We start from the raw sequence: 25,790 nt of genomic DNA on the forward strand, positions 1-25,790 counted from the left end.
GTTTTCTTTAGTCAGTGAGACTTTGCAGAACAGGTTCCAAAAGAAAAGCAGGAGGCAGAGGAGGAGTAAGAAGTAACTATTGGTAAGAGTCAAAACAAATGACACTCCACCTGTGAGACGCGACGACGAGCACCCCGTTTGGCTGCGGAAGCCACAGGGATGCAGAGACCTCCTCCCGCCAACCGCCTGCCTTTTCCCCCAACTGCCCGCCCTAGTCGCGGTCACGTGACGAGGGAGCGGCGCGCGCCGGCCGCGGCACTGATTGGCCGGCGGCGGGAGCGCGGGGTTTGATGGGAAGGAGTTGGCCGGGCCCGTATCTCTGTCACTGGCTGGTGCTGTCCGCTCTGGAGGCGGACTGCGCGGCGGTGGCCGAAACTGGCAGAGGTGGACGCCAGCGCCGGGCTTTGCTTGTTTCTACTTGAAGGTAAAGGGCTCAAAATGAGGGTCATTGGGAAGGTTCGGCAGAAGAGAGGCGCGCTGAGCTTTTCCCTGGGAAATACGCTCCCGATTACCTTGCTTGCCTCTCCCAGGCGCTCCGCCTCATGCCGAGTGGCCTACCAGTTCGGCGGCGGCGGCGGCTAGTCGAGCTCCTGCCCGGCTGCGCGCTGACCCCGTCTCACCGCCTGATCCCCTTGGTTTCCCGGTGCAGGGGCTGGGATGGCTCTGGAGTGTTGGAGACCCCTTTTTGTCCCCGGAGGGGAGTTGGTTCCCCAGCCTTTTTTCAGAGATTCGAGGAGGGGGTGGTGGTGCGGTGACTGGGTTGAGCTGAGCACCGTCCCTTTGGCCCACCTCCCTGTCCGAGCGAAGGGTCAGAAGGTCCTACAGTAAGCCGTCGCTTTGCGTGGGTTCTACCCTTGTCATCCTTTGCTGAGTTGTGCGGAGGCGCCGCGAGTGGGAGAAATCGGGAGGGACCGAAAACTGTCAGTGTCATACTGCTCGGCCCAGGCGTGTGGGCGTGGATTGTGTGCTGCTTAGAGAAGCCTCTCTTCTGCCGTTGTCCTTATTTGAGAGATGGTGGGGTGAAGGGAAGGGCGAGATTGCGTGGGTGCCATAGGCCTGGCAGAAGAAGAGCAAATCTAAACCGCATCAGTAGTTTTAATTCTTGACTATTGTGTAAGGGGATTAAGAGAAAGTTGGTATTGGTGCACACAGTTTTGCTGATGGTGTGCTAAGTAAAATCTGTGACTCACTGAATTTTCCATGTTCCGTTTTTTCCCAGTAGGCTTCTGGTCTGTGGTGCCCATTGTCGACTGTTTTCTCCTTTCTCTGTGGCCTGGGTGTCACTGTTGACAAAATTGTCACCACACAAAATTCAACAGCAGTTTGTATGGTTATGAGTAAGCTTGGTTTCAGGGATATGTTCAAACTGGCAGGGAATGCTAATTTCTTGTCCTCAACAGCCCCCGTAGTTTAGTTTTAGGAGAATCAAGTTGATTTTGAACACATTTTTAAACAAGTGATGCATTTACAATTAGAATTTCAGTTTTTCTGTCATCTACTGGGATGAGCCCAATACTGTTAAAAACTTTGGTGTTCATATATTATTAACTTGAAAGAATATAAGGAAGAAATGGCTTACAACAGGTACGATTTGTTGTAGAAATCTTTCCAATCAAGATTTCTTGAGTAGTATTTAGTTTAGAATGACTATTGACTTACTGTGAAGACCAGAACTTAATCATTAAATAATAAAAGTGCTTTTAGAAGTGTACTTCTTTTCAGTAATTTTATTTTTGAGCAATAAATGTGGTGGTTTGGGATATTTCAGAATTGTCTTTTCAGTTAAGATATTTGGAAGTTAGAGTTCTAGAACAAACCCTTTTAATCTCAAGTTGAATAGTCCAGTGTATTATAGAGGTTTCTATTGATGGTGACTGAATAGTTTCTACTTAAGTTTGAAACTTGATAAAACTAAACTTCCTTTGCTATTAAAGTCCCTACAGGGTTATTTTAATGGAAGAGTTGTTAGAGTATTTTGCTTTATTTTTTATACTGGAGGAAACGAGAGCAATACAATTTCAGTTTAAAATGCAAACTAATTTTATTTTCCAATTTTAAAATTATGAAACAGTTTCTTTATAAGAAGGTAGAAAGAAATGTGTTCCATATGAGAAGTATTGCTGTACTACATGTGTTTTCTGGTAATAGTAGTAATAAGTTCTATAGTTTATTATACACTTCATTATTTGTTGAACACTGTGCCAAATAATGTATGATTTCATTTAACTCATGCAACTATTATGTGAAGTGTATTTTCACGGCTAAACAAATGCTGAACTGAGGCTTAGAGAGTTTGGTTTATCCAAGATCACATAGCTAGTGTGCGGTTGAGTCATGTTTTGAATCCAGACCTTTTTTATTCCATTATTTCAATATGACTTGAAGTAAGCTGAAAATTTAAGAATAACATGTCCCACGATTTTAAATCCTGACACTTAAACCTGAGTGTGAATAGCAGTTAGTAGAAAGCATTAGAATGATATTGTGGGCATTGTTCTTTATTGAAAAACACATTAGATGCACCCAGCTCTTATGGTCATGTCAGGTCCCATTATATCAAAGTGGAAGGAGACTCTTTGTACATGTTCATAGAAGAGTTCTTGGAATAGGCCAGTTGAGATTGAACCATCTGTCCACTCAAGGGCAAGCAAATCGATTTATGCTTCAGAAAAAATGCTAGTAGTTTGATTCTCATGTATTTTCCCTGTGTTGAAAGGAAGCAGAGATGGACTGGAGAAAGGCAACAGCCACAGCAGTAAAAACAACAATTTGTGTTGAGAAATTAGGATGTGCCAGACACTGTTGTAAATACTTTAGAATGCTTTTTAACATTTGAGAGGATTCTTACCTATCACTGTTTTGCAGATGAAGATAATGAGTAACTGAGAGGTTAAGTACTTTATTTGCCCAAGGTTTCATAGTAATGTTAATGTTTCATTAATACTGCAATAATTCTCAAGCAAATAATTGATGTGAAAGTTGGTATTAATTGTAGTATTATGCATATATTTCATATGACATGTATTTTAAAAGTGATATGCAGTAAACAAGTAGAAGTAGTACTTGAAGACTTCTCATACCAGTTCTGCCCCTATCTGGAGGTCCATGATTTTGGCACATCATTTAGCTTCTCTTCCATGTAGACGTAAGCATTCAAATTTAATCAAATAAAGGAATTGGGCTACATGATACACTGTACCAACCCTGGATCTTGTGTTTATAACTTTCCACTGCAGTAACCCCATTTACCAGATGTTTGAGAATGTCTGAGGGTGCTTTTATGTGCAAATTCAGTCTAATCTACAGAAAGATTTTATTTCTGATTTTGAGTTATTGGATATAACGTTTCTTTTTTTGGCCTTTTTTATTGAACTATAGCTGATTTACAATATCATATAAATTGCAGATATGTAACTTAGTGATTTACAATTTTTAAAGATTATTCTCGATTTATAGTTATAAAATGTTGGCTATATTCCCTTGCTGTACAATATATCCTTGTAACTTATTTGTTTTATACATAGTAGTTTGTACTTCTTAATCCCCTACCCCTAACTTGTTGCTTTTAAAAAAATCAAAACTAAAATACTGTGTCTGGCTTTTCTATTAGTACTTACTGTCTTTGGGAACTTAGCAAATTATTTCACTTCTGTAGCCTCAGTTTCCTCATTTGTAAAACAGATTGATAATAGTATCTAAATGACAAAATTTATGAAAAACATTTGTTTTAGGGCTTGCTAGAAGATTGAGTACTAAGCGTTTAAATATTATTGTCATTACTTTCAGATGTTAAAAAATCTAGTTTATGGTAGCTGTAAGCTTGGAGGCACATCACTGTTTCAAACCAGGATGTGTAGGTCAGTTGTGTACAAATCACTGTCCTGTACACCATGCATATGTGGGATAATGTATACTTTGAAAGTGTACATGTTAAGTGGTTCATCTGAATCTTCCCTCCCCAGTCACGTGTCTTGGTGATGTTTAGCATATATGGTTTTAAGATCTATTTGATGTCTTAGCTTAGAAATTTTTACTTTTATTCATTAAAGTTCCTGGGTTTCCTACAACCACATTTTAGAAATTTGAATACTGAGTTACTATTGAAGAATTAATAGTAATATTTAGATTGCAACTTAAATGTGCTTTATAGCATTGATTACATTTATAAACTGCAGAAATTTTTAGGATAGATGATAGATATTTCTGTCCATAAAAGTCACTTTGTATGTTTTATAATTAGATTTTTTGTTACTTCTGTAACCAAGAAAGTTCAAGGTAGGCATGCCTTATGCTAATTCCAACCTAAAAATAGTATTTCAGAGTGTATGTACTTACTTGGTACTGGCATTATTTTGTGATTACATTTACGGGTTTAAAAAAATGTAAGAATTATGTCCTAACTTTTTTTTGGTGGAAATGAAGCAGTTTTATATTGGTAGTATATAACTGTAACCTTGTAAAAATATGTAAGTTTGAAAATATACTTTAACTATTTCAATTTAAAAGAATTAAAAATTATATAATTATTGACTGGTAAATTAATTTAGGTTATAATATTGCTGATACATTTTTTAAATGTATGGTAATATTTAATATAGCTTCCCTTGTGGCTTAGTGGTAAAGAATCTACCAGCAATTCAGGAGACCGCCTGCAACACAGGAGATGCCAGTTTGATCCTGGGTTGGGAAGATCCTCTGGAGAAGGAAATGGCAACCTACTCTAGTATTCTTGCCTGGAGAATCGCATACATTTGAGAGTCATAGAAAAGCAACCAAAAGATGGGGATAGGAGATACAACTACTGGCATGACACTTTAACTAACTTGAGGGACTCAAACAGAGTTTCAGAGAGAAATGCTTATTTGGGTGTTGACTGGTTGTGGACAGACCAGAAGTCTGAAGATAGAGTTCCTTTGGGTAATGTTTCTTCTGAGTTATTGCACAAATCACTTGATTTCTTTCTACTTAATTTTCTTATCTGTAAAATGGTAGTAATGAAGATTGTCCTGTGAAAAGTGGTAATATTAACTTTAATGTACAGAAAAGAAAATTATGGCTCGGAAACATTAAATGATATGCTCATTGTCACAAGTAGCCTTGTAACCCTTATTTTCTTACTCAGAATCCAGTTGACTTTCTATTATTGTAAAATGATGTTATTCTGAACATTGTAGAGCACCCCTAACTCCAAATAACTAGTTTAGTTGGGAGACAGCCAATGATAGAAATGGCTGTATTTAAGAATGTAGAATAAAAGTACAGCAGAACTTTTCTTGCAAGAACAACATAGAGGACTTACTTTAAGGAACAGAAAATTGCAAAGTGGTATAAATACACACTTTTAAAATGCCTTGCTACTTAAAAAGTCCTTCCAGCGTTATTTTCACTTTTAAATATGTTCTGCCTTGGAAGAAAGATTTTTTAAAAGGTGGACCATCTGCAAGTCTATCTGAATTAAACTCTCACATAAGTGGAATCCAAGGAAATTAATATTTTATAGTATTTTATTTATTTTATAGTATTGCAACATTTAAATTTTATAGTGAGTATGCTGTATGTTTAACTTAAACTTTAAAAATAATTGCTTTATTTCTAGCTGTGAGTTCCTTTGGACAACTGATGATATTTATTATTGTGCCCAGTTTCTACAAATGAAAAATGGGTGGATTATTTTCTCGATGGAGGGTAAGTTAGTTTTCTTTACAACAGTTCCTAGTCTAATGTAAAAGTGTCCCATAAAGTTATTTGTAAAGGTCTCCTTTGTGGTGTAAACTTGAGTAGTAGTTTAATATTATCCCTAACTCTATTTAATTTTTTTTTCCTTCTTGTGAATTTGTTTTTTATTTGGACTTTAATGGTTATACTTGCTTTATAGGTGTCTCCTGTCTCTGTTTAACAGGATTATTTCACTTTGACTTATGAATTATTTTTATTTCTATCTTTATACCTTCATGTACAAATGGTTGTCTTTTATTGTTTTCATAGCACCTAAATTTCAGTCTTACTTGAAAGATAGTTGAAATTATTCTATGCAGTACTTAATGTTTTTATAGGTTGTATCCTTTTGCTTAAAGCTTATCACAAATATTTACTGAAGTGATACTAGATGTACTTTTAGGAGTTAATAGGTTAAACACAATTAAAAATAGAATTTTATTTTATTGGCTAAGTCTTTAAATTTAGGATTATAAAAAATATTGATAAATGCTCTTCTTTAACATAAGAGAAGGTAATGTAGTCTAGGACAAACTGCTTTGCTTATTTTTTTTACTCCTTTTTACCATAGTAACGGCATCTAGCAGTACTTGATATACAGTTTAGTTTTTGAACTATTGCTGGAACTGCTTTGCTTTGGATTGACGTTTTATTGATACTGTCCACCCTGCCCCCCTTTAAAATCTGATAATTGAATTTATCTGTTTTTCCTTTATTTTTCTTGTTAGGTTGAACCGTATGAAATTACCAGTCTTCAACAGTTTTGACTGCATAAACAGCAATTTCATATGGTTTAATCTAATATTAACAATTCCTGTGGGTACTACAATGAACTGATGATTATCATTATTGAGTATATAATTAGTAATTATTTTTTCAAGTGTTATGTGAGCCATTTTGGCCGATTTTTATTCTAGGTGATATAAAAAATGTCTCTGAAAACAAGCTCTGTTGTAATGAAGTATTCTTAGATGCCCTTTAAAAATCTGATCTTCAGAAAAGTATTTTAGGAATTCAGAATGAAGGTAGCTTATTGATTTTTGACCCCCAGCGTCCTAAGTGAACTTTTAGCAATAGTAGATCAGAACATCTTTAGTTTTGAATTTTTAAATAGAATTTATAGTTATAATAATTTAATGTAATTATTTAGAGTTAATAATTTATAATAATAATAGAATTCTTTTGAATAATCATATCTTAAAAATTTTTCCTTAAAGGAAAATTTAAACAAATTATCTCCCAATAATTTCTAAGTATGTTTTATTGGGGTTAAGGACAGTAAAAATTGAGCTACAGAGTTGAAAGTACTTTTGGGCCTAAAAATAAGTTAAATAGGAGCATCTTATTTCTTTAGTCTTGTGTAATTTTGTTTATACTTATAATTTTTATTTAAATCTAAATCTCATTTGTAAATAGGAATACATATTGCTTGGTAATATTGAAAAAACTTAGTTTTGGATTAAAATGTTCTTTTATGATTAAAAAAGTCAAAGTGTTTCCAAGTTAGCGATAACAAGCTTTAATGCTGTCTCCTATTTCTGTTTATATAACAGACGAAACCTTCAACTGTAGAGGTTCTGGAAAATATAGATAAGGTATGTTCTTTGGCTCTGGGGTGTTACATAAATATTATTTTACTATATATTACTTTGGAGACTAGATCTGGTATGCGAATTTAGAGGTGATACACAGTAAGTCTGAGAACTTTCATGTTAAAGTCCAAAGTCTTATCAGTGACTTAAGAACTCTGTGTCAAATAATAGTGTAAATCAATGTTACACCATTATAGATAAGAAGATTATAAAATAGTCTGCAACTATTTATATCAGCTTGCAAACTTCACAGCTTTTTACAGTTTCTTTCATAAAAAATACTTATTCCTTGGGAATATTCAGAATGATGACTAGATCAAGGGAATCTAGTATGGATCACTGTTTCAATTTTTATTAATCCTTTTTATAGTCACTTTTTTTTTTTGGCCTTATACAAAGAGAATTACTACTTGTTTGTTTTAACAAATACTGTTTATTGATGCCAACTTTATACCTCTGAGCTTTGCTAGTTTGATAGGTTATCAAATATTATTTTAAAATATCTTGCATAAAGAGATTTGTCAAATCATAGGCATTTTAATATATTTTAAACTTCATTTTTAATTGTCTTTTCATATTATGTTCTGTTTCAAATATCAAGGTATTATATTTCATTGAATTTTAAGGGTTGTTTCTCTGTAACTTCTCTATCATGTTAAATTTTTTTTAAACAGTTTACTTTCTTTATGAATTTTTCTCTTCACAGGAAATTCAAGCATTGGAAGAATTTAGGGAAAAAAATCAGAGATTACAAAAATTATGGGTTGGAAGATTAATTCTGTACTCTTCAGTCCTCTATCTATTTACATGTTTAATTGTATACTTATGGTATCTTCCGGATGAACTTACAGCAAGACTTGCCATGACACTTCCATTTTTTGCTTTCCCGTTAATGTAAGTAAAATATTCTTTTTGTTGACTTTTCTTCTTTCTGACTAGATAGTTGTAATATAGTCAGTTTCTTTTTATTATGAAATATAGTACTGTTGCAGGTTGAGTAAATTTCATTTTTTTTGCAGTTTGAAAACTATTTCTTTAAGACAGCAGAACAGTTGTTCTAAACCTTTATTTACAGTCCAGTGTACTTGAGGAATATGACCCAGTGACATTTGTAATAATGGTTCTATATGGTAATCTTTCTGTGATCTCTAATAGATGGTCATGCTCCCTAGGAGTATTGGGCATGGAGTGGGCATTTCTGATTGTGGGTAATGGTAAGTGAGGTAACGCTTATAAAACAAAAAGAACACTTGCCCCGGTGATTCCGAATGTATTCCATTCTCCTACTGTTCCCCTCTTTTTAGTAACTGCTATAAAGCAATTGATTCTTATTATAGAAATATTTTGTAATATAGTACTTTACAGGAGGTATGTCATGATTGAAAATTTTGACAGAAAGTTGAGTGAAAAATTTGTTCAGTCAGCAAATGTTTATAGGTACCAGTTGTGTAGATGTTTGATTATTGTGGTGTATGGTACACAAAAACACTAAACCTTTGTCTATAGATCTTAGACTGCATACATTAACTTAAGTATAATGAGTATTATGAGAGTGTCAAATGGTCTGGGAGCATTTGACAGGACCCCTAACACAGTCTGGAGTGGAGGTGAGGGTCAGAGAGGTGGAGGTGGGGGTCAGTCCTTTGTTTTCTTTACTACTGCTGCCACAAATTTAGTGATTTAAAGTAATACCCATTTATTATATCACAGAAGTAAGTCAGAAATCCAGGTAGTTTGGACTTTTTGCTTAGGGTCTTGAAGATTTAAATCAGTTATCAGCTGGCCTGGAGTCTCTGGTGGGAAGAATCTGCTTCTAGGCCCAAACGAGGTGTTGGCTGACTTCTGCTCTCTCTCTCTGATTTCCTATTTTGCCCTTGATTGGGAGAAACTTCTGCTTTAAGGGCTTAGCTGATTATATTAGATCCACCAGGATAATCCAGGTTAATCTTCCTATCTTAAAATCAATTGAGTAATAATTATATCTGCAAAGCCCCTTCATAGCAGTACCTAGATAACTGTTTGTATAACCAGAGAATGGAAATCTTGGGGAGAGAGGGGGGGAATATCTTTAGAATTCTGCCTACCGCAGCCTTCCTGAGGAAGTGATGTTTGAGTTTGAGATCTGAAGGTTGAATATGTGTAGTAAGGGTGGTGTGATATGGTAGGTAGTGTAGTAGGCAGAAGGAACGGAATATGTGAAGACGCCAAGGGAAGATAGAGCATGTAGGTTTAAAGAACTGAAAGCTGAAGACTGGATTATGGAGAAAAATCTGGATAGTTAGGCGAAGGATATTTCTTGTGGGCCTTATAGTCCATGATAAGGATTTTAGCTTTTAATCTAAGAATAGTGGGCAGCCACTGAAGACTTTTAAGAAGAAGTATGACATGATTGTATTGTTATCTTGAAAATACCACTAAGGCTACAGCGTGGAGAGTAAATTAGAGGGGAGTAAGAAGGAAGGAATGATGCTAAAGCTGAAACTCCAGTACTTTGGCCACCTCATGCGAAGAGTTGACTCATTGGAAAAGACTCTGATGCTGGGAGGGATTGGGGGCAGGAGGAAAAGGGGATGACAGAGGATGAGATGGCTGGATGGCATCACCGACTCGATAGATGTGAGTTTGAGTGAACTCCGGGAGTTGGTGATGGACAGGGAGGCCTGGCGTGCTGCGATTCATGGGGTCGCAAAGAGTTGGACACGACTGAGTGACTGAACTGAACTGAACTGAAGAATGGATCTGGAGCAGCAAGATAAAAGGTTATTGTAGCTGTCCAGGAGAGAAATAACGGTAATTTGCACTTGAATGGTGGTAGCAGCATTGAAGAGAAACAGATGGTCTGAATGAAGTGGATGGGTTGAAGAGATTTAGGAGGTAGAATTGAGGTAATACGGAGAGGTTCTTCGTGATTGGTTGGATATGGGGTGGGGAGGGGGAGAATTGCATCAAGGATAAAATTGAAGTTCATAGCTTGGGAAATTTGGTTGATGGTAGTGTCATTCATCTGAATAAGCAACAACATGAGAGGGAGCAGGTAGTTGGCCCACTGAGACTAAAATACATGTGTTCTACCCAGATAAAGCTGCCAAGTAGGATGGTTAAGTATGACTATGAAGTTCAGGAGAGAAATTTAAATAGAAGGTACAAATTTAGGATTTGGCAGTATATGAATATTAGTCAAAGCCATCATTTGTCCATTCAGTAAATATTGAGTACCTGCAATGTATTATATTTGGTTTGGCGCTATCCCCCAGCGATAAGATCTTTGTCATCATGGAGCTTGCATTCTGTTGGGGTTGGATAGACAAAAAAATGAGAGACAAGTAAACAAACATAGTTAATTTAGAGAAAGATAAGTACAATGAGGGAAATAAACAGGTGATGTGATAGAGAGGAGTAGGATACTTCAGGATGGTCCAAAAGGCCTCTTTTGAGGACCTGGTATTTGAAGTGAGAACTAAAGTATGAGAGAGAACCAGTATGGAAAGGGTTGGAATATATGGAAGATTATTTATATATACAATGTAGAATAGCATGTATACCCACAGAGAGATATCGGAAAGGATTATTCTGAAAATAATAATGGTAATTTTCTCTAGGCTTTGGAATTTTAAGTATTTATTTCTTTCCATTTGCTTTTTTGGTGTTATTTGAATTTTTAATATAAATATATTCTTCAAATTAAAAAAATTCCAAGACGATCTTTCCAAAAGAAAATGCAAAGGCTGTGAAGTATGAGAGAGTATTACTTAGGCGAGGATCAAAAACATAGGTATATCTGGAATGTGTGAGGAGAGGATGAGCAATGGAGAGGAAGAGCAATACGTGGTGAGCTTGCACAATCTAGGTCATGGAGATCACAGAGAGGAGTCTGAATTTCATTTTGGGTGAAATGGTAAATGTGTAAAGGTTTTAGTAGAAAATGGCATGATGATATCTAAGTGAAGATCATATGTGCTGTCTTAGGGAGATGGAGTAAGAGGAGGACAAGAGTAGAAACCAGGAGATCAGCTCAGAGGCTGTTATAGAAGTTTAATTTAAAAATGAAGGTGGATTGGACTTCCCAGTGACAGTAGAGATGAACAAATGATTTGGAAATATTTTGGAAGTGAAACTGAGACAACTTGATGGGAAGAAATGGAAGGTAAGGGAAAAGGAGGAATCAGGGTGTAACAAGTTTTTTGCTTTGACGTTGGTGGATACGATCTTTTTCTTTGGGACTTCTATAGTAAACATTTTTTGTTTAGTCTTTAGGAACCCCTGGAGCTGATACAATTTTAACTTTGTGTGTAGGTTAAAGAGTCAAAAATCGAGTGCATGCATATTACAAAATAATTGTTTCTGCCATTTAAAAGTTTTTTCTTCTCTTTTGAAATCTGTTGGGATGCTTCTTAACCCCACATGTAGTCACAGATTTCATAATGCTGAGCTTCTTTCCCTGTTTCCTTCCTATTTTTTTTTTTCCCTTTAAATGAAGAGAGAAAAATTTAGAAAGCGAGTAAGTGGGAATATTAATTGATTTAAGTGTCTTTACTTAAACTCCACTTGACATCCATTTCCATATAAAAATTGATTTTCTCATTATAAAAGATTTTTTATCTAGTTGTAAAAGAACGCCTGGCAGGAAACTACTGTGTTAATTCCAGTGCCTATCCACAGATTGTCATCAGCTATTTTGACTCAGAAGACTTTTTTTTTTTTTCAAATAAGTCATACACTGTTTTTAAAAGTAAAAAATACTTAGTTTCTTCAAAAATGTTTGTTATTTCTTCCCGTTTGATCTTTCCCCTCTCTGAGTATGAACCTTTGTTGTTCTTACTGTGTCCTTTTGCTTGCTCTGCATCAGCTACCTCTAGTATTTCCTGGCATGTTACACTTCAGAGCTATTTCTCACTCTCTCACTCACATCTGTGACCTGGTTCTCTGCTGCAGTTTCTATTTCAGTGTGCTTGTCACTTTTGGAAGCATAGCCCAGTTATCCAACAAAGAATAGAATTGTCCTTCTGATTGATGACAGTCAAAAAAGCATGAAATAAAATATAGCAACCTGAGAGTGAATGTGGTAAATAGAAAGAAGAGTCATCACAGGACATTTTCTTTTGAGCGTAATGTGAGCTATTGCCCAAGCTTACCCCTGGACTTTTTTTCTTTGGAAACTTCTTCTCTTTTTTTTTTTTTAGGTTTTTTCCCTTTAGAAACTTTTTTTTTGAGGTCTTAACCAGGTTTTGGTTAAAGAAATGGAGGCAGAAGAAGCAATAAAATGGATTGCTTCACTCTCATCACTGTCTGCATTGATTTTAAACTTTAGACATCTACCTAATAACTATAAGAAGTGACTGCTGTCTCTGCATTCCAAGTTTCCCAAATGCTTTTACTGGCAGAGAAGTTATAGATTTAGGACTGAACATATATTGCCTAATCATAACTATTCCCAAATTATCTTTTATGATAGAATATCAATACTCAAGATTTTATTATGTCTTCTTTTTAGGATGTAATAGGGAGGAACTTGGTGAGATTCCAATCTGTTATTTTTCTGCTTTTCAGATTTGATAATATATTTATATTTCTCTGATCTCTTTAACTGTTACTAAAACTGAAATTAAAGTGAACTGATTTCATAGGAATTATTAAGACCGTGTGCTCCATTGTGAGGGAAGGTTTGGGTTACAGTTAAATTTTTATATTTCTACATTATGCTTGCTGATAAATGCATTACCTTGGGAGCTGGCTCATTTTTTGAGTGAACAACTGTAAAGTTCATCTCTATCCTTAACTAACTCTTCGAGGAACCTTATAAACTTTTATTTCTGGATACCTTATTCTTACAAGTTATACCTTTCTAGAAATTCCATTCAAAAGATCATTTCATAGACCAGTTAGCATGAAATGTTGACTTCCCCATAGGATTTAACCATGTTTTCTTTCCCTGTATGTGTGTTTTCCTCTTAAAATGAATTTATGAGGGGGAGAATTTAAGCAGAGTAACTGAGGAAGGTGGTTTTGTGCTGTTTGCTATGTTTTCTTACTTTTCTGCTTGAAAGCTGTTTGAGGATAGAGGTTTGATCTTATACTGATACAATTTTTATGCCTCGTTCCCACTTTCTCTTCTCCCAACAGATTGTGATATATATTTCCTCAATCCCTCTAGATAGCTAAAAGACATAACTTGTAGCCTTTTGAAGAAAGTTTGTTTCATGGACTTTAATAATAAAGTATCAAGTATAATAAAGTTCAGTCCCTCAGTCATGTCCGACTATTTGCAACCCCATGGACTGCAGTACACCAGGCCTCCCTGTCTATCACAAACTCCCAGAGCTTACTCAGACTCATGTCCATCGAGTCGGTGATGCCATCCAGCCATCTCATCCTCTGTCATCCCCTTTTCCTCCTGCCCCAGTCCCTCCCAGCAATCAGGGTCTTTTCCAATGAGTCAGTTCTTCGCATGAGGTGGCCCAAGTATTGGAGCTTCAGCTTCAGCATCTGTCCTTCCAATGAATATTCAGGACTGATTTCCTTTAGAATGGACTGGTTGGATCTCCTTGCAGTGCAAGGGACTCTCAAGTCTTCTCCAGCACCACAGTTCAAAAGCATCAATTCTTCGGGATTCAGCTTTCTTTATAGTCCAACTCTTACATCCATATATGACCACTGGAAAAACCATAGCCTTGACTAGATGGACCTTTGTTGGTAAAGTAATGTCTCTGCTTTTTAATATGCTGTCTAGGTTGGCCATAGCTTTTCTTCCAAGGAGCAAGCATCTTTTAATTTCATGGCTGCAGTCACCATCTGCAGTGATTTTGGAGCCCTCACAAATAGTCTGTCAGTGTTTCCACTGTTTCCCCGTCTATTTCCCATGAAGTGATGGGACCAGATGCCATGATCTTCGTTTTCTGAATGTTGAGCTTTAAGCCAACTTTTTCACTGTCCTGTTTCACTTTCATCAAGAGGCTCTTTAGTTCTTTGTTTTCTGCCATAAGCATGGTGTCATCTGCATATCTGAGGTTATTGATATTTCCTCTGGCAATCTTGATTCCAGCTTGTGCTTCCTCCAGCCCAGCATTTCTCATGATGTACTCTGCATAGAAGTTAAATAAGCAGGGTGACCATATATAGCATTGATGTACTCCTTTCCCGATTTGGAACCAGTCTTTTCCATATCTGTTTCTAACTGTTGCTTCTTGACCTGCATACAGATTTCTCAGAGGGCGGGTCAGGTGGTCCGGTATTCCCATCTCTTTAAGAATTTTCCACAGTTTGTCATGATCCACATAGTCAAAGGCTTTGGCATAGTCAATATATAAAGTATCTCTCATCAACTATAGTTGTAAAGAAGAAGGTATCTGAACATCTCTTGATATTTACTTAAGGAGACTACTTAGTTTTTGTAGCTAAGAAAATAATTTTGCAAGCATCCCTTTTATAATATTGATAGCTATTAAAACATAGATATTCACTTGATATAATTTTGTATTTAAAGAATTATGTACTGAGACATAATTAAGAGACAAATCCTATTCTTGGATAGGGAGATTCAGTATTGTAATGAGATTGGTTCTCCCTAAATTAGTCTAAAAATGTGTAATCACAATAAAAATACTAATGATACTTTAAAAATCTTCGTACACTTATTCCATAATTTTTAATGGAAAAATAAGCACATAAGAATATCTTGAAAAATTTAGAAAAGGAGCAGAGGTCTACCAGGCTTCAGATGTATTATAAAATTTCATTAAGTAAAAGTTTGGTCTAAATAGAGACGCAGACCAAAGGAAGAGAAACACAAGAATCCAGAAATAAATCTCCAAAGGAATTTTTATTGCATATGGTGTTTATACATGATAAAGATAACATTTCAACTTATTGGGGGGAAATGGTGTTGAGTTATATCTCCCTTTCCATTATAAAATTAAAAAAGATAAAGCTTGTATATATATGGAATTTAGAAAGATGGTAACAATGAACCTATATATGAGACAGCAAAAGAGACACAGATATAAAGAACAGACTTTGGACTCTGTGGGAGAAGTTGAGGGTGGGATGATTTGAGAGAATAGCACTGAAACATGTATATTACCATATGTGAAATAGATGACCAGTCCAAGTTCGATGCACGAAACAGGGCACTCAGAGCTGTGCACTGGGACAACCCAGAGGGATGGGATGGGGAGGGAGGGAGGAGGGGGGTTCGGGAAGGGGGGACATATGTATACCCATGGCTGATTCATGTCAATGTATGGCAGAAATCACCACAATATTGTAATTAGTCTCCAATTAATTAATTAAAAAATAATTCTACTCAGCATTGTTTAATAAAAAAATTATTTTCTTAAAAAAAATAAAGCTTGTTCATTATACCAAAATAAATTACTTGTGTTTGTCTGAATGTGAAAATAACTCTTGCTAAAGCCTTTGATGATTAAATAAACTGACAAAACTGAGACCTGTATTTTTTCATTTTTATCTTTATATATTGCTAAGTCTCATCTTAAAACATTTCAATAAATTGGATGGGTTTTGTGCAGTTGTTAGAAAGAAAGCACTTAAATTTGGCAAGAAGGACCAAATAAGTAAAAACTCCTTTGTATATGATGATTGCTGAAAAATCATCAGAGATTTATGGAATGTTAATCCTTCAATAAAAATGAGGAAGGTTTATGTTGTTTGAGTTTTAGACATTCTGCTGCATTTTAACTTTTATCATTTTTAACTTTAATACAGTAAAAACACTGAATATGAAGGATTTAAAATGTTCACTGAATCTAAGGTGTAATTCTGTTTTATCGAAACTCCAATTTTTCATGTTAGAGCACCTTTATAAATTTACAGTGCAAGTCACTGATAATATTCAACAGAAAATCATGCTGACTTACTTTTCAAATAACATCAGGTTCATTCAGAAAGGAACAACAGGGGGACTTCCCTGGTGGTCCAGTGGCTAAGAACCTGCCTTGCAATGGGGGCTATGCAGGTTCAATCCCTGGCTGGGGAACTAAGATCCCACGTGCTACTGGCAACTACCAAGTCATGCCTGCGTTGAATAAGACTGGTTGCAGTGGTATAAATAAATAAATAAATATTAAAAAAAAAAAGAAAGGAACAACAGAAATAATTTAATGAATATGAGTTAAGAGATTTTAGTATGCCTTAGTATTACTATCTTAGAACTGATTGTATATATGAACTTAACTGATTTTCTGTACTAATTTTGTATTCAACCATAATAATTATCTTATTGTTTCTTTTAAAAATTTTACTTTTTGACCCTTTTTATTTTGTATTAGGGTGTAGCTGACTAACAATATTATGATAGTTTCAGGTGAACAGTTTCTAATAAATGTTTCAGTTGATTGTTCGAGAGTTTACAAGTATGCAATCTTATTATTTGTAAATAGCAATAATTATACCACCTCCTTTTAAATTTTTTTACTCTTTTCAGATTTTTTTCCCCCTCTTTCCTAATTGTGTTGGCTAATACTTGCAGGACAGTGTTAACTTGCAGAGAAAATAGTTGTCATCCTTGACTTGGTCTTTGGGAATGCTTCTAATTTCCCCAGTGGACATTATTCTGACTTTCGGTTTGAGACATGTATTTTATGTTAAGGAATTTTCTAGCTTTCTGTATTTTGTTTAGCTTTTTTAAAGAAAGATTATTAAATTTTGTTAAATGCTATTTCAGCATCTATGGAGATAGCCAGATAATTTTCATTTTACACCTCTTGATATGATAGATTATATTAAATATTGAATTCAAATGCTAAAATGTTGATTTCTAGGAAAATTTCTTCTTTCTTAGGTGCAGTCATTTTGTAAAAAATTAGAAAGCTTTTCTTTCTTTTTAAATGGTCTGTAACAGTTTAAATAGTACTGGCAATATTTGTCCTTTACAGGTTTAGTAGTATTCCATTTGAAAACTTTTGGGCTTCGTGTTTTTTTGATAGCAGCTAGCTCTTAACAACTTTTAAAATTCAATAGTAGTTAATTTTTTAGGCTTTCTCTGTCTTCCAAGGTTACTTTTGTTAATCATGCTACAGTTTTAAAATATATTTGCAGTGTTGTAATAGTAGTAATCACTGTCTCTGATTGATTTTTAAAATCTTCCTTGTAGCTATGATTGTTGCTTCCTTATTGTTTCTTATTTTCTATATTTGTAATTCTTTTTTGATTGGATTGTTTTTATTAGCTGTTTTATTCCAAAGAACAAGCTTAAAAAATGACTTCTTTTTATTAATTATTTTTTCACACTTAGGTTTACTTTATTCTTGTTCCTCAAAATTAATGCTTTAATATATTTATTTTCATCCTTATTTCTTAACATAGTACACGGTGCATATATTTGAGGCCATGGTATTTTCTGACTGTTTTAGTTTTATCCCACAGGACTTAATATGTAGTGATGTGTATTTACTTTGCTTATTTTAAGACATGATTGCATTTTTTTAAAAGTTTTTGTAATTTAAGGGTTATTTCTAGATGGCAGGGTGTATTTGTATGTTTGGTTTTTTGGCTTAGTTATTATAAGTAGTTGTTTTTTCACAATAATAAAAGATATTTATCAGCTTTCACAATCAATAGTCAGACAAAAAAATAAAAGATAGTCACAGTTGCAAGCCATAATGCGAACATGATTAATCTAACAGTAGAACATAATTACATATAATTTGGAAGATCAGGGAGAGTGATGTAAGTGAAAGTGCATACATGCACATGTTTTCATCCACCCAGCCAGTCTGTGTCTTTTGGTTGATACATTTAATCCATTTACATTTAAGGTAATTATTGATCTGTATGATCCTGTTACCATTTTCTTAATTGTTTTGGATTTATTTTCTGTAGGTCTTTTCCTTCTCTTGTGTTTTCTGCCTAGAGAAGTTCCTTTAGCATTTGTTGTAAAGCTGGTTTGGTGGTGCTGAATTCTCATAACTTTTGCTTGTCTGGAAAGCTTTGGTTTCTCCATCAAATCTAAAGGAGAGTCTTGCTGGGTGGAGTATTCTTGGTTGTAGGTTCTTCCCTTTCATTGCTTGAAATATGTTGTGCCATTCCCTTCTGGCTTGTTTCTGTTGAGAAATCAGCCGATAGCCTGACGGGAGTTCCCTTGTATTTATTTGTCGTTTCCCCCTTGTTGCTTTTAATATTTTATCTTTGTCTTTAACTTTTGTCAGTTTGATTACTGTGTGCCTTAATGTGTTCCTCCTTGGGTTTATTCTGCCTGGACTCTCTGCTTCCTGGACTTGGTTGACTATTTCCTTTCACGTGCGAGGGACGTTTTCAGCTATTATCTCTTCAGATATTTTCTCAGGTCCTTTCTCTCTTCCTTCTTTTTCTGGGGCTCCTATAATGTGAATGTTGGTGTGTTTAATGTTGTCCACTAGGGCTTCGCTGGTCACTCAGCTGGTAAAGAATCCGCCTGCAATGAGGGAGAGCTGGGTTCGATCCCTGGGTTGGGAAGATCCCCTGGAAGAAGGCAAAGGCTACCCACTCCAGTATTTTGGCCTAGAGAATTCCATGGACTGTATGTATAGTCCATGAAGTCACAAAGAGTCGGACACAGCTGAGCGACTTTCACTTTCAGAGATCTCTTAGGCTGTCTTCATTTCTTTTCATTCTTTTTTCTATATTCTGTTCTGCAACAGTAATTTCCACCATTCTGTCCTCCAGGTCATTTATCTGTTCTTCTGCTTCAGTTATTCTGCCATTGACTCCTTGCAACCCACTCCAGTATTCTTGCCAGGAAAATTCCATGGACGGAGGAGCCTGGCAGGCTACAGTCCATGGGGTTGCAAAGAGTCAGACACGACTGAGCAACTTCACTTCTCTTCAATATATTATTCATCTCTGTTTGTTTGCTCTTTAGTTCTTGTAGGTCTTTGGTAAACATTTATTGCATCTTCTCCGTTGTTTTCCCAAGCTCCTGGATCATTTTCACTGTCATTATTCTGAATTCTTTTTCTGGAAGGTTGCCTGTCTCTACTTCATTTAATTGTTTTTCTGGGGTTTTATCTTGTCCTTTGATCTGGGAGATAACTTTCTGCTTTTTCATCATGGTTAACTTTCTATAATATGGTTTTTGTTTTAGCTGCTGTGAAACTGTGCTTCTTCCTTCTGCCCGCTGATGGATGAGGCTAAGAGGTTTGTGTTAGCTTTCTGATGGGAGGGACTGGCAATGGGAAAAACTGGATCTTGCTCTGGTGGGCAGGACCTTGCTCAGTAAAGCTTTAATCAAATTATCTGCTGATGAGTGGGGTTGCACTCCCTCCCTGGTAGTTGTTTGGCCTGAGGTGACCCAGCCCTGGGGGCTAGAGAGTTTATGCCAAGAGGGACCTTCCTGGCCTGCTCCTGACAGTGTCCCTGTGGTGAGGTCCTGCCGACCCAGGCCTCCACAGGAGACCCTTCAGCATGAGCAGGTAGTTTTGGTTCAGTCTCCTGTGGGATTACTGCCCCTTTCCTTTGGGTCTTGGTACATGCAGGATTTTGTTTGTGCTTTTCAAGACTGGAGTCTCTCTTTCTCCCAGTCCAATAGAAGTCCTATAATCAAATCCCCCTGGCCTTCAAGGCCAGATTTCTTGGGGATTCCCAGTCCCTTTGTCAGATCCCCAGGCTGTGCAGCCTGACATGGGGTTCAGAACCTTCACAACAGTGGGAAAGCTTCTTTGGTATTACTGTTCCCCAGTCCGTGGGTCATCCACCCAGTGGGTGTGGGGTTTGTTTCATTGATGTGCTGCTCCCTCTGTCTTGCTGTGGCTTCTTCGTCTTTGGACATGGGGTATCTTTTTTTGGTGCGTTCCAGTGTCCTCCTGTCAACGGTTGTTCAACAGTTAGTTGCTAGTTTGGTGCTTTTGCAGGAGGAGATGAGCACACATACTTCTGCTCCGCCATTTTGAACTGAGACCTTATTTCTAGTTTCAATGTATTTCTTTCAGAGCATGTTGCTTAATAATATATCTACTTCTTTGATCTTATTGAGACTTTTTGGTGGCATGCTGTTTGGTTACTTGCTGTGTTTCATGAATACCTAAAGATAGTGTTTTTTCCCACGTACACAAAATTTGATATTATCAGTGAAAATGACCTTGCTATATTATATAGGTCTTCTGTGTCCTAATAACAATGTACTTTTACTTCTCTCTATATTTCCTTTAGTTTTCCTTTATGAGTGTTGATGCTTTTCTATTTGATGAGTAGATATTCCTAAACTGAAAGCACATCCTTTAAAAAATACTTTTTACTTTGAAATAATCACAGATTCATACAAAATTGGAAAAAACAGATATACAAGCAGGTCCTGTCTCTCCCTCACCTAGCTTCCCCAGTGGTTACATCTTGCATGACTTTAGTTAAATAACACAGCTGGATATCGTTATTGGTTCAATTCATAGAGCCTATTCAGATTTCACTAGTTTTGCATATGCTCATTTGTGTGCATGTATTTTATATTTGTTTAGTTTTATCATATGTGTAGCTTCATATAACTACCCCACAATTTAGATCCAGAATTGTGCAGAGTTCCTTTCTGCTTCCCCTTTATAGTCATACCAGTTCTCTTCCACCTGCCCCATTCCTAACCCCTGCCACCCCAATCTGTTTTCCATCTCTATAATTTTATTTCAAGAATATTATAAAGTGGGATCACATACTATGTAACCTTTTGGAATTGGCTTTTTAAACTCAGCATATTCTTGAGATCCATCCAAAATGTTATATTCCTGTGATCCATTCAAAATGTTAAGTATAACAATAATTCCTTTTTATTGCTGAGTAGTATTTCATGGCATTAATGTGGCACAGTTTGTTAGTCATATTCTTGTTGAAGGACATTTGGATGTTTTCCAGTTTTTGGCTCTCACAAATGAGGTTTCCATGAATATATGTGTACAGGTTTTTGTCTGAATGTAAGTTTTCATTTCTCTGGTGTATATACCTGAGTGTAATGTCAGAGGCACATGTAAATAAATACGTGTTTACTTTTATAAGAAATTGCTAAACTTTTTTTCAGAGTGTGTGTGTGTGTCTGTATTCAGTCACTTAGTTGTGTCTGACTCTTTGCGACTCCATAGACTGTAGCTTGCCGGGTTCCTCTGTCCATGGAATTCTTCAGGCAAGGATACTGAAGTGAATTGCCATTCCCTTCTCCAGGGGATCTTCCCAACCCAGGGACTGAATCTGGGTCTCCTACATTGCAGGCAGATTCTTTTCCATCTGAGCCAACAGGTTTTTTTTTTTTTTTCAGAGTAGAGGTACCTTTTTACACTTCCACTATTATGTTTAAGTGATCTAGTTTCTCTGCATCCTTGCCAACATTTGGTATTACCACTATTTTCTAATTTGATCATTCTGATAGGTGTGTATTGATAGATCAGTGTGGTTTTAACTCACATTTCCCTGATGGCTGTAATGCTGAACATCTTTTCATGTGTTTATTTTCGATTTGTATCATCTTCTTAGTGAAATTTCTATTCATGTCTGCTGTCTGATTTTCCAATTGAATTATTAGTCTTTTTGCTGTTGAGTTTTGAAAGTTCTTTATGTATTTTAGATAGAAGTTTTTTGTTGGATATATGGTTTGTAAATATTTTTTTCCCAGTCTGTAGTTTGTCTTTTCATCCTTATAAAGGGTTTTTCACAGAGCCAAATTTATTATTTACAATTTTCCTTTTATGGATTGTGCTTTTGTTATCAAAAACCCCTCTGTAACAGACTCACAGACTTAGGGAACGAGCTTATGTTTGACAGGGATGGAGGACAAGGATGGGGGATGGGATACCTAGGGAGTTTGGGATGGGCATGTACACATTGCTATATTTAAAATGGATAATCAACAAGGACCTACTGTATAGCACATGGAACTCCGCTCAATGTTACGTGGCAGCCTGGATGGTAAGGGTGGATTTGGGGGAGAGTGGATATCTGTATGTGTATGGTGGAGTTCCTTCACAGTTCACCTGAATGTATCACAACACTGTTAATGGCTATACCTCAATGCAAAATAAAAAATTAAAAAAAAAACCAAAAATCCTCTGTAGCTGTAGGTCTTGAAGATTTTCTTCTTTATTTGCTGTGCTTTTTTCCTTCTAACATTTTACATTTAAGTTCATAATCTGTTTTGAGCCTGTTTTTAAATATAAGATGTGAGGTTCCATTGAGATCCTGTCACTTTCTTCTTTGCCTGTGGATGCCCAGTTGCTTCAGCTGTATTTGTTGGAAAGAAACTTCATCCTTTTTAATGCTATAAAATAACCTTTTTCTAGTTTGGAGCTTTGTTTGGTTGGGGGGGGTAGTCTTGAATTTAATTTTGTGTCATATTATGATCAAACCTTATTTTGTGTGTATTTGCCTACTATAGTTTTTGTCCATTGTTTTATTTTCAACCTTCAAAAAACTTAGTTTTAGGTGTTAGTTTATATTATAGGGTTAGTTTTTATTTTATGATCTAGTCTGAAAGTCTTTTTCTTTTGCTCTGGTGAGCTTAGCTCATTTACATTTATTTAAATGAAAGATGTTGGTCTAAGTTAGGTATGTGGTATGTTTACTTTACTTTCATCCAGTTATTTGTAAGAGGTTTATTTGAGAGTACAGAGGCAAGTCTTCCTACATTTTAGGCTATCTATAATTTTCCTTATGATCCAGGGTTTAGTATGTTAGTTTGTTCAGCTTTTATTTGTCTCTGGCTAATAAGGTTAGGCAACTGTGTATAAAATTTTTCATAATATAAATCTTCTCTGCCCTGCTGCCATAGAAACAGAATATTCTTTGTAAATAGGGCATTTATGAGTGATTTCTCTTTAAGCCCTGATTTTTCTGTTTCGTTGTTGGAACCAAACTGGGGAATTTCTGCCTGTAGCATGTGCATCTTGTTCTCACTGTAATAAACATGAGTTCTAACCTTTACACTTTGAGAAGTTTATCTTCCTGTCTTTGAGTGAGATAAGCAGTTTTCCTTCTATGCTTTTATTCTTTTGAGCCCCAGCATGTTCTCTATTGTTTTGGGGAACTCTTTCACATATTTTGAGAGATGAGTTTTAGCTTATCTTAATTTTATCAGAAAATGAATTCGTGTTTTTGTTTCCCTTCTGTTTGAATGATTTCCAAGAAGAGAAGGGGGAAATGGAGACTATGCCACTATTCTCTAAGTATAGGAGTTGGTAGAAATATCCTTAATATCTTGACAAACATGTTATTTACTGTATTGTTATAAGTTATGTTTAATTATTGGGAGAGCAACATCTTTGTTGGGATAACTAGAACACATATTCCTGAAGTACTTTAGTTCTTTTCCTAAATTTTATTTTAAAGAATTATCTATTTAAAAGAATTTCATTTAACTTCTCCTTAAAAAATAGCTAACTCTATTATAGTCTGTCTTTTTAAGTCTTGAAGACTTGACACTTAGAAATGTGTATTGTTTGACAGCTCCTTTTCTCCACCAATTGTTCTGATAAAAACCAAAAGAAGAATTTGTTGTCCACAAAGGGATATTAGTATGTTTTATTGTGAAGTAAGGGACTGTATTTTCATTCTTATAACTTGTACACTTTGAAAATTATGTATAATTTTACAAATATCTACCATTTAAGAAAATTAATAGATTTCCTACAGAGTTTTAGTCTTTATCTCTGCAGTTCCTTCTCCTGTGTCCTGTTTTCTTCCCCTGTACTTTTTTTTTTCCACCCCCAAATCATCTCTCAGTTTGCCACTGTTTCAGTGGGCTTGCAGTGGGGAAATATTATGGGACTTTTCTACTTTTGTAGAATCTTTGAGGGTTGTGAGTTGTATGTTTAACCTTTTTTTTTCATCTCCCTTCCCTTAATAAAGAAGGCCATTGTCTTTTTTTTTTTTAGTACTAGGGTAGTTGTCCAAGTACTGTGTAGGAATCTGCTGCTGGTTATTTTGGTGTTTTCATATCATAAAAATAAATTGTCATAATACAAAAAACATGTACAAGTTATCTGTTGCTATGTAATAAATTGCCCCAGAACTTTGTAGCTTAACAAATGTTTATTTTCTCTTTCAGTTCTTGAGGGGCAGAATGTTGGAGCAGCTTATTAGCTGGATGGTTCTGGCCCAGGGTCTTTTTTCTTATATAATTTGCAGTGAAGCTATTGGCTGGGGCTACAGTCATCTCCAGGCTTAGCTAAGGCTGGAGAATTTACTTCTAAGCTCACACATGTAGTTGTTGGCAGGCCTCAGCTCCTTCCTGGCTGTTTGCCAGAGACCTCTGTTCTCATGGAATGGGCTTTTCTATAGAGTTCCCTGAAGGTCTTCATGTCATAGCAGCTGGCTTCTGTCAGAGTGAGTAATCCAAGAGAGAAAGATAGCAAGCTGAAGAGGAGGCCTGAGATGGAAACTGTGTGTTTTTATAACCTAATCTTGAAGTGGCATGCTGTTACTTCTGTCATATGCTGTTGGTCACACAGACCAACACTGGTGAGAGAGGGCTACATAAAGTTCAGAGTTGTGAACTCCAGGAGACAGAGTTCACTGGTGATGACCTTGTAGGCTGATTCCTAAGAATAGCAATGATATATTTCAGAGTGAAGAACTAGTTTTCATACTTATTTGAATTTACATTTAGATACAATGTATTTCTTTTATAAAATGATAATGTTTGTATACTTATTCTGATATGTTCTATGGAGAAAGGAATTTTGGTTTATTTACATTGAATTTAAGAGATGACCTGGACAAGTCTGTGATTAGGATCATTCTTCGATTTTCTTTTAATTCTCTTAATATCATTTGATGTCTTACTAATGTAAAGCCTAAATAATTACTCACAAAATTTATGAAAGGAGATATTTAGCTAAATTTACTTGTCAATTATTTATTTGATTATAATATTTTATTTTTTCTCAAGTTAGCTTGTTTGGTAAAGTTCCCTCTAATATTCAATAACAGGGAAGGAGTATCAACTTACATTTGTATAATGCTCTGGATTTGTAAAATGTGTTTTTCCTAATGTATAGAAATAGATAAAGTTTTAGAGTTCATGCTTACCTAGTAAGAAGGAATTTTATAATTTGTTCTTAATCTTTTGGAGGATTCATAGATCCGTTTGAGAATGATAAGGGCAATGGTCTCTCCAGAGAAATGCACTTAGGTGCACAAAGGCAATTTCACAATTTGGAGGGACCATCAGGAGGTCCATGAATTTTAGATTGAGAATTCCTCCTTTGAAAGCACAGGTAGATTTCTGGTGACTTCTGAAAGGAGTGCTTTTTTATTTTCAAAATACAAAGGGAAACATTGTCTCTGACTGTAATTAGAAATGTGTATTTGTTTTCATTTAATGTGGCTTCTAATTCATGTATCCTAATTATGGTTTTTGTTTCTGATTTTTGCTTCTTCTATAGCATCTGGAGTATAAGAACAGTACTTATTTTCTTCTTTTCCAAGAGAACAGAAAGAAATAGTAAGTTTAATTTTGAAGTTTTTATAAATACTTTTTAAAAACCCATCTTATATGGTGCATTGGTTTGTAATTGAATG

General features: G+C 35.6%; 1 protein-coding gene across 1 annotated transcript in view; it reads left to right on the forward strand.

Annotated features, from left to right (window-relative positions):
* Positions 1-304: 304 nt before the first annotated feature.
* The window catches only part of LNPK (lunapark, ER junction formation factor), a 91,852-nt gene continuing 66,366 nt past the window's right edge, over positions 305-25,790 (forward strand). The window contains exons 1-5 of the mRNA XM_052662851.1: positions 305-424; positions 5,597-5,685; positions 7,269-7,310; positions 8,014-8,201; positions 25,655-25,713. Of these exons, the coding sequence (XP_052518811.1) occupies positions 5,659-5,685; positions 7,269-7,310; positions 8,014-8,201; positions 25,655-25,713 (316 nt within the window). The 5' untranslated portion in view covers positions 305-424; positions 5,597-5,658. The remainder of the gene's footprint in view (positions 425-5,596; positions 5,686-7,268; positions 7,311-8,013; positions 8,202-25,654; positions 25,714-25,790) is intronic.

The sequence above is a fragment of the Budorcas taxicolor genome, chromosome 2, assembly GCF_023091745.1.
Source record: "Budorcas taxicolor isolate Tak-1 chromosome 2, Takin1.1, whole genome shotgun sequence".
Classification (NCBI taxonomy): Eukaryota; Metazoa; Chordata; class Mammalia; order Artiodactyla; family Bovidae; genus Budorcas; species Budorcas taxicolor.